This window comes from Haliaeetus leucocephalus, unplaced genomic scaffold (genome assembly GCF_000737465.1).
Source record: "Haliaeetus leucocephalus isolate CR32 unplaced genomic scaffold, Haliaeetus_leucocephalus-4.0 Scaffold317, whole genome shotgun sequence".
Classification (NCBI taxonomy): domain Eukaryota; kingdom Metazoa; phylum Chordata; class Aves; order Accipitriformes; family Accipitridae; genus Haliaeetus; species Haliaeetus leucocephalus.
Genome location: NW_010972753.1, coordinates 6,119,388 through 6,137,221, shown reverse-complemented (window position 1 = coordinate 6,137,221; position 17,834 = coordinate 6,119,388). Strand labels below are relative to the sequence as shown.

General features: G+C 33.9%; 1 protein-coding gene across 1 annotated transcript in view; it reads left to right on the top strand.

The window, feature by feature from the left end:
* The window catches only part of DMD (dystrophin), a 1,006,632-nt gene that overhangs the window by 332,448 nt on the left and 656,350 nt on the right, over positions 1-17,834 (top strand). The window contains exons 40-41 of the mRNA XM_010571327.1: positions 184-366; positions 14,844-15,038. Of these exons, the coding sequence (XP_010569629.1) occupies positions 184-366; positions 14,844-15,038 (378 nt within the window). The remainder of the gene's footprint in view (positions 1-183; positions 367-14,843; positions 15,039-17,834) is intronic.

Here is a 17,834-nt window from a genome sequence, read left to right as displayed (position 1 = left end):
AGGTTCTTCAATTTCAGTTATTTTTGTTTTGTTTAAATGTAAAATAAGACATGAAATAGCTGTAAATTTTAATTGTAACAATAAAATGGAAATGGAATTTCTGACAGAAGTGTTTTGCTAATTTTCAGTTGATTGATCTAGTTAGCTAACTGTCCTGGGCCCTGTATTGGTTTTGCTCACTAGGAGATTGATGGAGAATTGGAGAAGAAGAAGGAAGATCTGAATGCGGTGCACAGGCAGGCTGAACGCTTGTCTAAGGATGGGGCTGCAAAAGCAGTGGAGCCAACCCTGATACAGCTCAGCAAGCGCTGGCGAGATTTTGAGAGCAAATTTGCTCAGTTTCGAAGACTCAACTATGCACAAATTGTGAGTTGTTACTGGCAAACCCAAATGTTTGCAACTACTACTACTAACAGCATCCTACTAACAATGAGAGCTTCAGGGTCAGTGTCAACTCTTCAGATATTAATAAGAAAAACCCTATTGTCTGCAAGTGGGGGAATCTTTACATTCTAATACAATAGTTCTCTGCTTTGGTCTTAAAATTGCCCTTAAGTTAAATCAGCCAATTACCAAAAACTCAGCAATGAAGAATTCATGTTTATTTCTGTTGCCTCATTATTTTTCCATAACATCTTCCAGTTTAAAAGCGTCAGTTTGCCATGCATCTATTTTGTTCAGTGAATGTGTAAAACACAAAAATTGTCTTTTTCAAACTACCCATCCCATGCCAATTTTAATTGTTTTTTTATTTGTCCATAACCCGTTATACCCACTTTAGGATGAGATTAAAAAAATTCTTATGACACTATATACACATGGCCTTTTCTTCAAATGCTTGAATTCTCAAAGGAGTTTTTGCAAGAAAGCGTACTTTTAAAATTGACAGGATGAAAACATAATTTTATAAGCCAACTTCGTGTCTCCTCATTTTGAGTTGTTTAGTTGTGTATAAAATACAATGAGGCTTACTGGTTTATATGTGCTGCAATAACTGGATAAATAAAAGGGAAATAAACTGTCACTATTCCAGGTTTATGTTCGAAATACGTATTGGGTGTTACCCATTTAGAAGGTTACCAGAGATTGCTCTTGCACTTACATGGCAGTTTTTCCCTGCCATTCCTACTACTCTGCTCATTGTCTTATGGGCTTTGGATTTTATGTGAAGAAAGATAAGATTTGCTCTCAAGGAAGTTGTTGCATTATGTGCTTTTCTGTAATATTAAAAGTGCTAGTGGTGAAGGGGTGTTTCAACAAAATATAATTTTATTTATTTTTGAATGCACCTAGATTTCAGAGGGGACGTACTGACAGGATAATGAAAATTTAAATACATAAAGCGTTCTTTCTAATCGATATATAGTTGACTATGTTTTAAAAAAGAAGAAAAAAGTTCCAAAAATCAGCAATAATGTATAACCTTCTGGTCAATACAGTCCTCTATTTAATGTACTGAGTGTATTGTATATTTTTAACTTTTCTACTATTAAGTTACATAATGTACACATAAAAATAATAATTGGGATAGCTATGCAGTTAATGGAAACAATCAGAGAAACATTAACTTTGGTTTGTATGTTATTAAATCTTGTTCCATCTGATTACTCTTTTCAGATTACTATGCTTTATATTAAACTTGATGGATGTAATCAGTTGCAAATCGTTTATACTGGCATGGAGCTAGAGCAAGCTTCACTTTGTCTTGTAAATGAGTCTTTTTTTTTTAATAGTGAAAATATTTGTTCCTTTGATAAACAAGTAAGAAATAAGAATGTGCATGCAATTTATATAAAAACATTCTGCTGTCAATGTGCTTTTTATGTCAACCCCCACCTACCATGACAGAGGATGAGTATATCCAATATAAAATTTTACTAGCAAATCAATAAAACTATATATTAGCATATTTTTCTTTAAAATATGTAAGGTAGATACATCAGCACATGTGCTTTTGAATTGGCCAAAGGAATACAGTCATTGACTTTTTAAAGCCATGTAACCATTACATGTAGTTTTATTGTTAAAATATATTATTTATCTAATACATTTCTATCCTTGTAATGGTTAAATTTTTAAATATTCTCAAATATTTCATGCAAGAAGGCTGCTTGTTAGTATTTATCTGGGGAATGAGGTCATTATTCAATGAAATTTACCTATGTACAGGATAATTACTGTATCCTTCTAATTTCTCATGAAAAATATCTTGCTCAGTTGACAAAGACCAAGGTGTGATATTCATATGGAATATTTTAGAAGTTTTACAGAAGCTACTGAAACTGGTGAGAGGAAGTATATTTTCATGACTGAAACCAGAGCGAGAAGTACATCTGCCTTGTTACTGTTTTGGCTTTGCTGAATCAGTGAAACAAAGTGAATTTCTCTTGAGTTTTTTTTTTTTTTTTTTTTTTTTTTTAAATACAGCCGAAGTACCTACCTCCCCCACAGGGATGTTGTGAGGATTAATTAATTGTTTGTGCAAGACTTTAAAATACAAAAGAAAAATGAAAATTCAAACTATTCACTTGAACACGTGCATATACCAGCAAACATAACTTTCACAGAGATTTTCTATGTTAACCACCAACTGAATAAAAACATATAATAAAAATACAAAAAGGAATTTATTTTTAAAGCAAAAGAAATAGAAAACTGCTGCATTTTTTATTTATAATTGATGATGTATTCAGTAACAGACTTATTTAACAATTGAAAGTTGTTATTATGAATCAATGAGGATTTAGTTGTACTGTATATCTTGCAATTCATTATGATTCATTGAATAAACATAGCAAGACTGCATTGAAGAAGACCTTTAATTATGTGGCTTGATGACAGATTTGCATTTCTTACCTTTGTTGGAGCCAATATATTTCTGATATCTAAGTGTGAAATTAGAGTGATCATGCTCCTCTGGATTTTACTTTTCCCTAATGTTTTTTGGGAAGACCTGTCAGAAGGATATAGGAACCATAACCATATAAGAATTGATTCTTTCTAGCATGGTAGATTCTCATTAAATTCTGATTGTCTCACAAATACGTAGCAGTAAATATCCAGCAACTAACTGACAAATATATATGGGTGTATATTTATAAAAAGGAATTTTCCGTCACCACTTTTGATAATAAGGTACGATATAGTTATATTACCTCAAACACTACATCTTCTGTTTAATGCCAATTTTGAGACATTATTCAATTTGTTAAAGTGGTCATCTCTTTATGTGAAAAATTGTCAGAGAGTAGGGTGTGACATTCTGTAGGGAAAAAGGTGGGTTTATTGCAATAACAGATTAAACATGGTACACAAATACATAAATACAACTGCACAAAACCTAAAATGACACTGAGTGGGAAAAAGTTTTTGGAGTTCATGTTGTCTTACAAGGTTCTTCTCCCACATGGTGTCTTTATTAATATGTGGCAAAATAAATGGTGGGCAGAAAATTCAATTTTTCAGTCAGGCAAATTTCCAATTCCTGTGTTAAGAAAAGTTTAATGTTCTACTTAATTTCTGCTAAAAATTTCTGTTTGAAATCAGTTGGTAGCAACTTCAGTTGTGAAATCTGAATAACTTATTGAAGAGTGGAATATTCTACCATCATGTTCTAAAATGATGGTTAACCACTAAATCCCACTGAAATGCATGGAAGCCTAAGATACTCTTCAAAAAACAAGCCATTACAATTTAATCCTAGACAGTATGCAATTTTTGCATATTAAAATTACATGTCTGTATTTTAAAAAATTCATTTCAGTAAAAATTACAACATTAGAGAGTTCAAGGGACATTTATTGCTAGATTATCTCTGCAGAATCCAAAATCATTAAGCCTTGGCAGTCGCACAGTATTTTCAGAAAAGTTATCAATCCTCTTTGCTACAGTCTAAACCTAAATCTTCCAGTTACTGTTTTTTGCAACAGTTTGCGCCACTGTTCCAGGGTGATGAAAACAGTTATCTGTTGCAGAGAAAAAGCTAGATTCAGATAGTTTAATTCAAATTGGGATCAAAACCAGTTATTGATATATTGATTATATTAAATAAATTAGCTTTAGTTAATGCTTGTTTTATAGAAGGTGTTTTTCCATGCTTTCATTTCAGCAGTCTGTGAGCATGTTTGTCATGGCTCAGTTTAGATTTAATTGAGCTGACTGAAATTACTCTGTGTTTAGAGAGTACTGAAGGCCTTTATCATGAAAAAAACATTTTCTAGATGAACACAGGTACAGAGCCTACACTATAAATTCTTATTTCATATGTCCTGTTACCATATTTTATCAAGCTATCCAACATTCTTTCTGCTGTCACATATGGTGGTTTTTTTCTTTTACTCTCCTAGCTGAACTATGCATGCTGTAAATAGTAAGCCAGAGTATTTTTAGGACAAGAGGAATATTGTTCTTGCAACCTATTAACAGCTCTCAAGATTATGTACTTATAGATGTATATACAAGCAAAAAAAAAAAATAGGCTTACCCAAGTCATTTCAGTAAATTCATTGGTGACACACACAAACATTCTATTGAAATCTTACTACTGAAATATTTGAGCCTGGATTTTGGCCATTCTGGAAAAAATAATCAAATTGATTAAATTATAAACATCAGGAGAGACTGTCTTTCATACCAATTAGACTATGTGTTGAACAGGAATTAATAAGGAAAATAGCTATACAAAACATGTATTTATTCCCATAAGGTAAGTGATTTAGTCTGAGCGGTTCAATAGTTATCTGCAACATGGATAAAATACCAGTACTCTCAGTACTTACTATGAACTAAATATCATAAACTTCATTTTTCCAAATAAAAGGCACTATTCTGTTTAAGATTCTGTAAAGCATTCAGAAATTCAAAATACCTGTCTCCTAACTGGATGATTACTTCAGGTGAGAGAGTATGTGATCAACTTCTGGAACCAGATTAAGGACTTATCAAGTTTACGACTGAAATTCAAGAGTTTGTTTAAGTTCAGCCTTTTAAGGGCATCTAGCAGTTTTCAGTTAATATTTCCCTATGGAGCTCTAATTAGTTCATTTAATGATATTTAAACATTTTTTTAACTGTTACAAGTATGTTTATATATAAAGATATTTTCTCAGATATAAATCAAACTTTAATTGAAATAAATGTGTCACAGTTAGATAAACACAGGACTTGGTGTCCTAATTACCTGTCCGCATCTATATAACATGGGTACTTCAGTGGTAATGTGCTACCATTGTTTTCGATTGTTGTTTTCAAGTTTTCATAAGGAGCAGCATTGGAATTAAGTAGTTTTCTTCTCTTATCCTTGCTTAAATATTTCTTGGGGTAAATAAACAAGTAATGGTTACCAAGAAGAAGGGGTAGACTAATTCATTATTCCTACAATGACTGGGAGAGAGGACGAATAAAAGAGAGAAAAGGCAATAAAAAAGCAAAATAAGAAAATACCTACTGGACAAAAGAAAAGAACTATACAGTGATGGATTAGTATCTGTTTCACCTATGTGCTTTGGGTCTCTTAAGGACAGGACAGAGGTGATCTTGTGACACCATTTAACTCTTCTGACATTTACAGTGGCAGCTTTTTAAACAAATAGCTTTACACAGCACAGCCCGAGACTGGGCTTTTCTGACTGTGGTCTGCAAAAGGGGTGAGGATGAATGAGAATATTTGGGAAGAGAATCACGGCTGAAGGTTTACACCTATTTTCTAGCATCTGTCAACCTGGAAATTGCTTTTAGAAAATTTATTCCTAATAATATAATTCTATTTCAAATACTTTAGTTTTATGTCTAATTGAAGATAAGAAAGGTATGGGAAGTACACTGAAGATAGGTAGTGTCTCTGATATAGCTGAAGAAGAGCTAGTTTTGTAGATGCATTTCTAAATGCACTTTACCTTCTCTGTGTCTAAAATGAACGCATACGGTGTTGTGGTAATTTAAGTGAAGACCATGTATAGCCTGCTTTGATAAAAGTGGACAAGTTTACTACAGTATTTTGAGGTCTTCTAAAGCGTATTTGTCGTCTTTGATATTTACTTATTAATTCTGTACAGTATTCACTATCATCACTGGAAATCTATAGTATTTTAATAGAGAGAAGTTAAAAAATCCTGTCTTGCAGATGACAGAAATTTACAGAAAAGGTTTTTCTCTGCCATTTTTCATTATCTGTTACAAACTTCAGTGATCGAAATTCCATTCTCTGGTTTAAAAGTGAAACTCGACATCTTTACCTCATCACGTAGGAATGAAAACTTGCTGCAACTTGGACTAAGGCTGGTTTAGGATGCTGTCTTTAAATCATACGAAGTGGTTATAAGAATGTAGTCTTAACCACGCCACAGGCTTTTCTTACTGTTCTCTGTGTGGTTGAGATGGAAACAGGACCAACAGCCTTTGTTTAAATAATCATGGGCGACATAGCGCCCAGTCGTCTCTCATTTCAATTTTCTTTGGACAAAACTGAGCATTATACTAGTATAGTATTTTCTTCCTTATAATTTCCTAGCTATCTGGGAAACAAGGCAGCTAATTACCATCTTATTTTCTCTGATAGAGTATATCATAATTTATTAACATAATAAATTACATGGTGAGAAATTTGGTGTTAAAATTACTTGGCTATAATATTGAATTAAATAATAAGGGAAAAGACCTGCTGCAGAGTGATCTGGCCCTACGTGACAGTATCTTTTGAAGAGATGATGATCATCTCCTGTCTACAATTCAGGATGTCAGCATCACTCATGGGTTTTTTTCTGTTGTGTTTTTTTTTGGGGGGGGGGGGGTTGTTTGTTTTGTTTTGTTTTGGGTTTTTTTTATGCATCCGAGTATACTCCTAAAGGTGCAGAAGGAAGTAAACTGTATCCCAGCCAAAACCAGGACAATGTACAGTGTGAGTGCTGAATATCTATGTATATATATTTAATTAGTTTTCAAAACTGCTGGATTGACAGCAATGTCATTTTCATTATTAAAAAAAAAAAAAAAAATCTATGTCTTGAGTTAACAAAATCAGCCTAAGTGACAAGCCCTATTATTCTGTATGATTGCATCTCTATAAATTTAGATTAAGGTTATTTTAAGAAACAAAAGATGGAAAATAATTAGGTAATGCCTTTTAACATTTCTGAAAGGTGTCAGTGTTTAAGCTTTGGGACCTTGCTCTTTGAAGCTGTTAGCATTCAACACTAATGTAGTACTTTAGTGGTGTTTTTAGAGTATTTTCTAAATTATCTCAAAAAACAGCTAACGTAGTTTGCATAAATATCTGGAAAGTTAGCATCACAAATCAACAGTCGATTTCAAAATGAGTTAGTCAATTTAGATATCAGTAGACTGTATTCTAACATATCTGTGCTTATTTAACATTAATTGGTTCCTTGGTGATCAGTCAGTAGAATTACACCTATTTTTATTCAAGACAGCCCTAAAGCTTCATGCTTAAACGCTGTCTAAGATTAGGGCACTTCTGTAGTCTTAATAAATCAGCCGTTAAATAAGTCAACATTGACCAAAGTCTGTTCCTGGAAAGGCTGCCTTCCAGCAGATCGTGTAGAAGCTTGTGCTGCCACTGTTTCTTCTCTATAGCTTGCCACTGTCTGAGAAACACAATTTTGAAATTCTATTTTGAGTAAAAAATCATTTGAAATTCCTTCCATTCTTTTGGGTATTTCCTGCAGTGCAGGCAAATTTGAGTACGTAATGCTGGTTTAATGGACTCAATAGAGACTGTCACAATTGGACATCATGATTACAAGGATATAGGACTGTGTAGAAGAGTTTAATCTTGTAAAGTGTCAACCAGATCCTTCCTTAAGTATCCTTTATAATGTCTGCATGTATTTTTTCAGCTATGAAAAATATTACAAGACAAATACAAGAAATGGTTAACAATTCTATGGATTTATCTATTCTTTAGTTAGCATATAAAAACTTTCCAGTTTTGTCCACTGGAAGGTTAACACATATAAATCAATTGCAAAAGTATTTTGCAGGTAAACCCTTCTAAAATTCTAAATAGCATTTTAAAATATCTGTTGAAAACCAGCCTAGGATGTAGATTTTGCAATATGTTCTGATGTCTTTCATTCCAAAATGTAACACGAGTACCTAAGTATTTGCTTATTTACTGATTTCTAATACTGAGAATGGCTATATCTTTTGACTCACTGGTTGTTGAAGGTTTATTCTTCCCCCCAAATGCTAGGGACTGTACATGGCCTGAGCAGTGTTTGTTAAATGGTTAGGAGTTACATCCTTTAATTTTTTTCATAATTCCTTTTATAACGTTACAAATACCCATTTAAAGTCACATGACAGAGACATACAGATTTCCTTTTACTTGTCAATTTTGAACTACTGCAATTAAGACTGAGATATGCCATCTTTATCAGAAGTAATTAACATATATGCATAATTTATTTAAAACAAGAGACACTTTCTAAATCCCAGTAGTTCCAATTAGTCAATTATGCCATAATGCTACTAGATTTTGTTTTTCTTCAGGACATGGTAACACTGTAGCTGTAGCATAAGATACACAGCGCTCTGTTTTTTATTTTCTGAAAGAGCTGGCTTATATCACACACAGTATAGCGTATGAAAGTCTTATGTCCCAGTCTCATCACGGTTAAAATGATTTTTTTTTTCTCTTTGCTTAACAAATAGATACCGATGAAAGTTGTCAGTGTTAAAAGTTTATAGCAGAAGTGCTAAAATTTCCAATTTGCGCTAGTTGTGTTAGTCTCTTATTTGTGTGAATGCTAGCAGGACCTTAGTAAGGAGCAATGGGTAGGTTTTCAAATAAGCTCCAGCTAAGTTCAATATGCAGCAGTGCCTCAGCCTGAGGAGAGTCCATACCTGGAGGTAATGATCTAAGCCAGAATAGAACGAAAGCACTGTTAGGCAACTGAAAAAGGGATTGCCAAAGATGTTCGTTTTATGACTTGACCGAGTGTACCTGACATCTTGGAGGGCTCTAAAGGCATGAGGGTGTGCAGAACACAGACGATTGGCTGCAGCACTGAAATGCTTTGTCATAGTTTTTAAACTATATATTTATCTCCGGGGGGGGGAGAAAAAAAAGAAAAAAAAAAAACCAGTGTTACATTTATGAATACAACCAAAATAATGATGAATTACTCTGGGTTTAATGTTTAAAAATAAGTGTTATAGCATTTGTCTGTATCTTTCTTTTTTTTCCTCATCTAAATGTGAAAATAACACTCTCAAAGAAAAAAAAAAAAAAAAGAAAAATTGGGGGTGGAATAAGTAGTCATCCAAGTCTTTGAGCCAAGCAACCACAGCTATCTATCCAATCCACCATACAGAGCTCATCAGAGTGTAGCATGACTATCTGAGTTTCTGGGAGATGTCCCAAAATTTAAGCCTAAAAGTACAGGGAACAGACTTTTCCTTATGGAGAAAACCTTTGCATTTCAATCAAGTTATGAAGGTCAAAAATAAGACAGCAGAAGCAAGTTCGCACTGGTTAATGCCTGTTGATTGATGGTTTTCAAAATCAAAGCCTGCAATTTTCTATTGCTATTCCTCGCACGTAAAATTTACTGCAGTGTTTTCTAATTAATGCTATTATTAAGAATAGTTTCATTCAAACTGGCTTTATTTCATTTTATGTATAGATAAAATAGATAGATTCATTTTATCATAGAATAAAACCCGTTAATGCAACATTTCTCAACCAGTAAGTAAGGTGTGCCTTAGCAGGGAAGAATTGTGAAGCCATAAAGCACACTCTGTGCAAGACCAGTGGTGAAAATAATCATGTGTATTTTTAAAGTTTCAGTTTTTATATAAGTTGCTGATGAAGTCAGATACAAGCATTAAACTACATGTTTTAAGTATTGCAATGTGCAGGCTTTTGTGGACTGCAATCATACATGAGTGGAAAAATCACATACATGAGAAAATATTTACATTCTTTCTTGAAGATATGGGTTTTTTAAAGAAAGTTTATTATTTTAAATAGATTTTTATGCTGCCAGGTGCCTTTTAAGGCCTTGCCTTCATGGAATTATGTAAGCATTTTATAAATTTTTAATCCTGTAGTGAGGATTTAGGTCTCTCTATACTTGAAAGAGATGCTTCTTTTTGTACTGAAAGATAACAACTTTGTGATTGACTAAGGCCATCCAATCTCATAATGAAAATTCCATGTTATTGGTATAATTTTGATCTACTTTCTACATATATATGCACTTACAGGCAAGATGTGCTAGCAATACTGAAGAGACAACACTTATTTTTCTGTTACCTGACATCACCACTCACAGCTGACGTAGGAAGGTGTGAATAAAAGCTTCTTTATATATAAATATGTTCTTGAAATTGGTTTTATTGATCTCTGACAGCATTTGATCATACTTTTGCATTCTTAATTCTTTATTTGCTGTATTGAAGCTAACCACGGGCTAGCAAATATCACGTAGTTTACAGTTTGCTCTAGAAAGCAACAAACTGTTCCAAAGTTTCTTGGACTCTTGGAGGCATGACTTTGGCCAGGAGGTTTCTGCTATCTGCTGCTTTTTTTTGTATGTCTAGCACACCTATGTTTATTCCTCAGATGCAACTGACTTTTTACATGCTTATATATCTTACAGCTGCTTGTAAAGAATACTTTCTCAAGCGTTAGTTCACTTCAGGAGGAGACACGTGGTTGTCTCTTTTTCCTGAACTTCTCAGCAGGATGCTGCTAGGACCAGTGTCATGGTACAGTAGCACCGATACGTGTGGCTTGCCACTTTACTCCTCCCAATTATTCACTTTGTGTGAAGTTATTAACTCAAAAGCACAGCGGAATAAGGTCGCTATGAGTTTGGAGGCCTAGAGCGGGAAGGGACCAAAAATGGAACAGTTGTGAAGGCCTAACGCAAAAAGGTTGGAGGCTTTCTGGGTTAAACTGTTGAAGAGCAGAAGTGGTGTTGGGGTTGTTCCCTCTGCAGAAAGAGGAAAGGAAATGGATATGCTGAGTTGGGTGAAATGTGCTTTAACACTGAGTTGTCCACTGCTAAAAGGCAATTAACAGCATTCTCCAGGGCTAGTTAGCTCTGATGCCACCAGGTAATCTGTTCTAGATGTGGGCAATAATCATCACAGATACTTCTTGGGAGGGATGTTTGATTTTTTGTGGGCAAAACCTGTGTTATTCCTGTAGGGTTTTTTTGTTGGTTTTTTGTTTGTTTGTTTAGTTGGGGTTGGTTGGTTGGTTGGTTTTTTGCTTATTGGCCTTCTCTGTAAGGGCCAGTTCATGGATATATTTCTTGTCTTTGTGTTGCACCTGGTAGGATGTGGTAGCTATCAATAAAATCAGTTTCTCACATGTAAGTGGAGTCATGTTTATGGAAAGATCCTGTGCCTTAATTAAAAATATGTAATGATGGGGAAGAAAATCCAGTTTACTATTCTAAAGATGATAATGTTTGGTGAAAAGCAATGCATGAAATGTGAAGCCTTACCCAAAAGAAGGGGTTTTTTTCAGAGACTAGAAATAATTTGCACATCACTATATCACTGACAATCAAGTAAAAATACAAAATAAATTAATATCAATAAAAATGTATTTTGCAGAAATAACCATATAGGAAATGGCCACTTACACCAGCATTTCCTCATAATTCTTAACAGTTTATTTCAATTATGTATTAGTTTTAAATGTTATTTGGTTTTGAGTATTTTCAAGTAACTAATGTATTCTGCCACTGTGTCAGATTCAACTTACTCAAAACTATTCTTAAATGATTATCTAAAACTTTAATTCCCATTTTCTTATTTATTTTTAATCCTTACAAAAATGTTCACCTACCTTGCTGCTTATGAACCGTTTTGGCATTAGTAATGACATACATGTTTACTGAATGAATATTATTTTTAATGGTAGTGGTTACCAGCTGCTACAAATTCCTTTTTTTTTTTTTTTCCCTCATTACAGTGTTAGTATATGATTCAGTTTCAGCTATGCATTTCTAGTAAAGTTGCCTGTCCAGAATATAGGGAAAGATTCTGCCTGTTGCATCTTCTCCAGTAAGGCGATTCCAGCAAACATAGGGACAAGCCAGAATTTTTTCCTTTTCTTTGCTGATTAAAATTGTCAGTTCTGGATATGCCTACCCTCCATTCCTTAGTGCAAGATGCCAACTTCTGCCTTGGCTTCTGTTATGCTACTGTCAATGAGGGAAAGGTAGAAGTAAAGAAACTCCTGTGACTTATTGAAAAACCCACTAAAGTCAAAGAAATTTAATCCCTGATTTCTAAAGTTGTATCAAATTTCCAACTCTTTCATTTAAATAGTATTCAGAAACTCATTAATTTGGATTGATACTCTTTTTTTTTAGAATAAGGTATTAAATAATGTTGCCAAATATGAGGGCAGGTTCTGGTAGGTCTCTACTTTCAAGTATCAATCTATTTATTTATTTATCTGGTTGTAGTACTTTACAGTTTAACTAACACTACAAACATTAATGGTTTGCTTGAACTAGAAAACTCCTGAGTCTTGTTTCCTGTAGAACTTTATGTGTAATCATCCAGCTGTGAGAAATATGAATGTAAAGTTTTCTGTGAAGGGGAGCATGAATATATGGTTGCATACATGTCATTAACATTGATGGGAGTTAAATATTACACGTATTTTGAGGGATTACTAAACCATATATGTCATATAAGCTTCAGTCCTGTCTTCAGATTTTAATTAATTTTGCCTTAAAGAGTCCTTTTATGAGTTCTTTGTGGCAGTGATTGAAAGATACCCAATTTTGGCAATACTATAAATAATTAAGCATGATATCCATGAAGTGCTCACACGTCAGATTTCCGCTCGACTTTTTTCTGGTTTCAGGAATTATTTAGAGCAAGAAGGCACAGATTTTATTTTATGTACACACATATACATGTATGTATACACATGTACATAGTTATTAGCCTAAATTTGTGTTGGAAAAAAAAATAGATTAAACTAATACAACTATAGAAACTAATTATATTTTGTGTGTCACTTTACGTATTCATGTGACCTCATTTTGAGTGAATAACCTTGCACACCTAGCATGCTCTTTTCATTACTGTGAACATAAATATTCTGTCTTCTCAGTCAAAAAGAAAAATACAATTATAGTTAACATGTTCCTCATGTGGGTCTAAACTTCTTTGCTACAAGTAGAATTGTCACTGTGTGGTCTTGAGGATTGAAAATCTATTGCTGCATGCCTCAGTGGCCTGTTGAGAATCTCCCATTTTTTAATCAACTGGGACAGCTTTTTCTTTAGGTTTACTGGGGTAAAGTCTTATTTTTGCACATCATGTGATTCATGAAACATATAGGGGGCAAACACAATTTTTTTTAAGCAGTTTATTTTAAATAATAAAAATGATGGCAGTGATATGGTAATTGGAGAGGTTTCAGTGTTAGCAGATGTACTGAGAAAGTCATTTAGTGAGAAAAGTGTAAGCTAAGCAATTAAATTTGCATAAGAAGTGCAGCAGAATAACACAAGTCTACAGATAACTTCATGGGCTTTAGATGTGGTATGCATACATCTTCTAGAGTGTGTATATGCATATTTTAAGATTCTAAAGAAAATTGAAGAACCAGATGACTCGGCCTGGTAACTGAAAGGAGAAACAGGTCATGAAAGGATGGACAGGGCAAATACGTAAACTAAAATGAGACACCTTGCTGAGGTAGTATGTGCAAGAGAGTGTTTATATTTGTTTTCTTCTACATGCTGTATAGTTAACTAATGATATTGTTTTCTTCAGGACCATTGATCCATTGTCTTTCACATACATGGCTCCAAAATCCGTGATTATCTGTATTAGGACTGAAGCATCTAAATAATACCATTTTTGAAAGAAAGTTTACCAGCAATTGCTTGTAAAAGTTCTTTGAGGTCCTCAATACGTAAAGTTTCTATTTTTGAGCAGACAGACATCAAGCACAATGGATCTTGGTCCCACACTACGAATCCTGTGTGATGTAACAAAACAAATAAATAATAACTTATGCTTATGAAGTCACAAATACTTTCTATCTTTTAAATTTTGCCTTTTCTAATGGAGATGCATGTGATGTTGTGTTTGGAGTTTAGTTAAAAGAAGCAATCACAGTTCTCCCTGCTCCAAAGCACAATTTTGTTATTACTTTTTATCTATGATCCATAAACATATCAAGTCAGTACTGCAGAGAATTTATATAAACAATCACTATTTTGTCACCTTATATGTTAGTATCTTTCCAAATGCCATAGATCAACTATCTATTTTCTTGGAACCAAAACATTCTGGGATTTCTTTACATTGGTGTATGCATGTGCTTTCAGAATGGGGTGTTTAGGTTTTAGTATAGTGTTGAAAGCGCTGAGTTGACCTATTTGTTTTGTGTTGCATGTTATTTAAGAAATTGTGTCCTTTACACAAGTCATTTTACTTGACACCTTGAAATTATTTTAGGCCTGGCATGCCTGGAATTTCTATAACAAAGGACAGATTCTTAAAGAGGTGTGATGATTTAAAATGAAAGGGCTAGCACTAAAATCTCAGTAACACCGTAATCTCAGAGTACTCTTGCATTTCCTATCTTCATTTCTTTGGAGAGTAGGAGAAGAAAGGTTTGTGCACTTTTGCATGGATTAATTTTAGTACCTGCCATTTCAAACAGCCTAGTGGAGCGTGAGTGATCTATGTCAGAACCCTCAAATATTTCCTGCATTTGTCCTTAGAAATTATTTTTAATTGTTTCTAAGTTGTGAACTGGAAATTGCATTAAGTTATAGGTTTGCATAGTGTTAAGAAACTAAAGGAAGCATTCTGTTGTATATCTATACTAGCAAACAGTTCCTGAAGATACAGCTTTTGTGGTGACTGAAACTATGACTGTGGAAACCACTCATGTGCCTTCTACATACCTGGCAGAGATCCTTCACCTTCTGCAAGCCTTGTCCGAAGTAGAAGAGCGTCTTAACTCACCGGTTCTGCAGGCTAAGGATTGTGAGGACCTCTTCAAACAAGAAGAGTGTCTCAAGGTAAGATGGAAAGCTTTTCTTGCAACGATTGGATTCTGTTATTTTTGGGGCTGCTTTGTATTGGCAGCCTGCGCTCATTCTGAGACATCTGTTTTATAAGTGCGCAGCCCCTCTGTCATGTATGCATATGTGGATGTTTATATATGAAGGCACATTGGTGCAAAATTTAGGAACGCTGTAGGGTTCATTTATTTTTGTCTGTTTCACCTGTATTTGGAAGACAAGAGCATTAGGGTATCTGCAAAGTCCATCCTTGAATGGGAGAGAAAGGATGGAGAGGGGCAGTTATATATTTAAAGTTGTGAATTTGTGGTTAAAGTTTTGGGGTTGTGTTTGTAATTTGAAGTAATTGCTAAGTAACCTTATCCACACGCAATCTTGGCAGCTTTATTTTAGTGTTTGATTTTAAAATATTTTTTATTAAAACAGCAACAAAACCAAGTAAAATTTAGCTGTTCCATTCCATGCTAGACCAAAAAATTCTTGAAGTCTGATTGGGGCTGTACTCTGTGCGATCGTTACAGTTTAATTAGCTAAAGAGAAAATATTGTCCAGTAGGTAGATAATGTAGTTAAGAAAAAGCTAATTCAGTATTGTTGATATGACTTTAAATATTACTGTCTGGTTTCTTCATCGCTTGCAACAGTGAAATCCTTTGAAAGTGGTGGAATTTTTCCAACACAGAATTGACGTAAAAAGAGAATAAGATTAAAGTTGTAAGCCTAAGTAGATGAATGAGTTATCACCTTTTGCAGAATAATGTTTGTGTGAGGAAAGCCTTGTAAAAAATCATGCTTAAGCACTGTATATAATTACAGCAATTTCAAATTGTCATCCAGCATGAAGAGAAGACCACACTTCTATTTTTCTGTGATTATTTTGGGGAAGGAAAGTTTTTAACAAAAGGAAACGTTAGCCTAAAAAGGCTGGAATTTGCCTAAGAAAGAAGCTCAGAGGGAGAATCAGGGCAGGGGTGCTGGCTGGGTGCTCTGAATTGTCCTCTGTAGGAGCCCATTTATCCGTTTCTGTAACAGAGGAAATGTAACAAAACCACATCCAAATGCTGTTGTTAGCTTCTGTAAAATCACATCTATTTATAATTCTTATACATGCATAGATCTTATACATTTTAGGCATCTGTATACACACACACATATATAGATATTCTTATTAGCTCTTGAAAAGTAGGGTGTTTTCAGTTTCCTAGCAAGGCAGTATAGTACGTGTAGTGAAGCATAACAGTGAAGTATTGGAGCAAAGGAAGCATGTAGCTGGTAATAGGACTGTGTGAAATAACGGTAGGCCGTTTACCACTTCTGATTTAGTACCAGTAGATGAAAGGGGTTCTGAGTATTGAAGCACACAACATGCCAATGTTATTGTCATTCTTCATTTTAAACAATTCCTTTTGATAGAATGACTCTTCTGCACAAAAAAAGTCATAGACCGTGTAAATCATGGCTAATGAGCTACCACTTGGTCCTTGTCTATGAACTTATGTTCATTACTAGATTGGATGGAAAAAACAGTGACCTATCTCAAGCAGTTTACTGGCAGTTGACTTCCTTTTAGTGCTTCTTAATGCTTTACATTTGGGCTATCTTGATCTGATTTATATCCATAACTAATCTGTTGTTCACCCACATATATTTGGTATTATTGGAGTTGACACCAACTTTAATAATATTGATTACTGAGGTTACAAGTAAGTACTGCCATAGGTTTAATTTAACTGAACTATTAAATTGTTACGAGATGCATTTGTGGGCACAGTTCCATCTTCCTCCCAAATAAATCTCTTAGAAGAGGCAAATGGATCTTGCACATTCGTGGGCTTTTGGAAGGGTACAGTTTTGATCTGAGCCTGCTTAATGAATATTTATTTCCAAGGAAAAGCATTCATCATTGTCATTATCTTGCAGTAAAAATAGAAAAGTAGTGCATAAATTGTTCAGCAGCTGGTTGGGAAAGGTTTGAAATTAAATTGTGGTTGATTTTTATCCCTGACAGATTTGCATGAATCAAATTACAGAACTGTCATGAATAGCTCTGTGTTTTAAAACTGAGTTTGTGATTTTTTTTTCACTCCCATTCAGAAAGAATCCATTCTAATGAATCCTTAAAAGGAAAAATAAGTTTATTTACAAGAATCTTTCAGTGGTAACTGCTTTGAACATTTTTCTCCAAAATAAATATGCACAGTAAGACTTAAACCTGATTGCTCATTATCCAATAGGATAAATATCAAATACAAATTAGAAATTGCTTTTATTAATTGTCATAGATAATTCTAGCACTGACTTTTTATATCAAAGGGATGTAAAATAGAAAAATATGAGTTTTTGCAGCAAAAATCTGATGGCTTCTAACGTTTAGTAAATTCTAATGGTTTTATGGGCACATTTAGTAAATCCACTGAAACCAACTCACAGGAATGTTGTTCTCTTCATTTTAAGCTTTAGGGAGTGGAAAAATCAGATAGAGAAAACAAGTCTTGTCTCTTTATCTCATAAAGTCAGCAACTGCAATGTTTCCATTATCCTATTACAAGCTCTTTTAAGTATTAAGACACATAGTACCCCAGTTTTTCTTCATCACTGTACCTACAGTATTTAACAAAGGATTTAAATATTACAGTTCTGTCAAAGATGAAACTCCAATTGATTGTATGGAAAAACAGGGTTCATAGGTTGAAGGATTAGTAAATTTGGTTTAATTATATACTCTAAAAATAGGACAAGCACAAACATTGTACTTCTCTCTGCTATTGATGATGTTCATACTGATAGAGTTCAT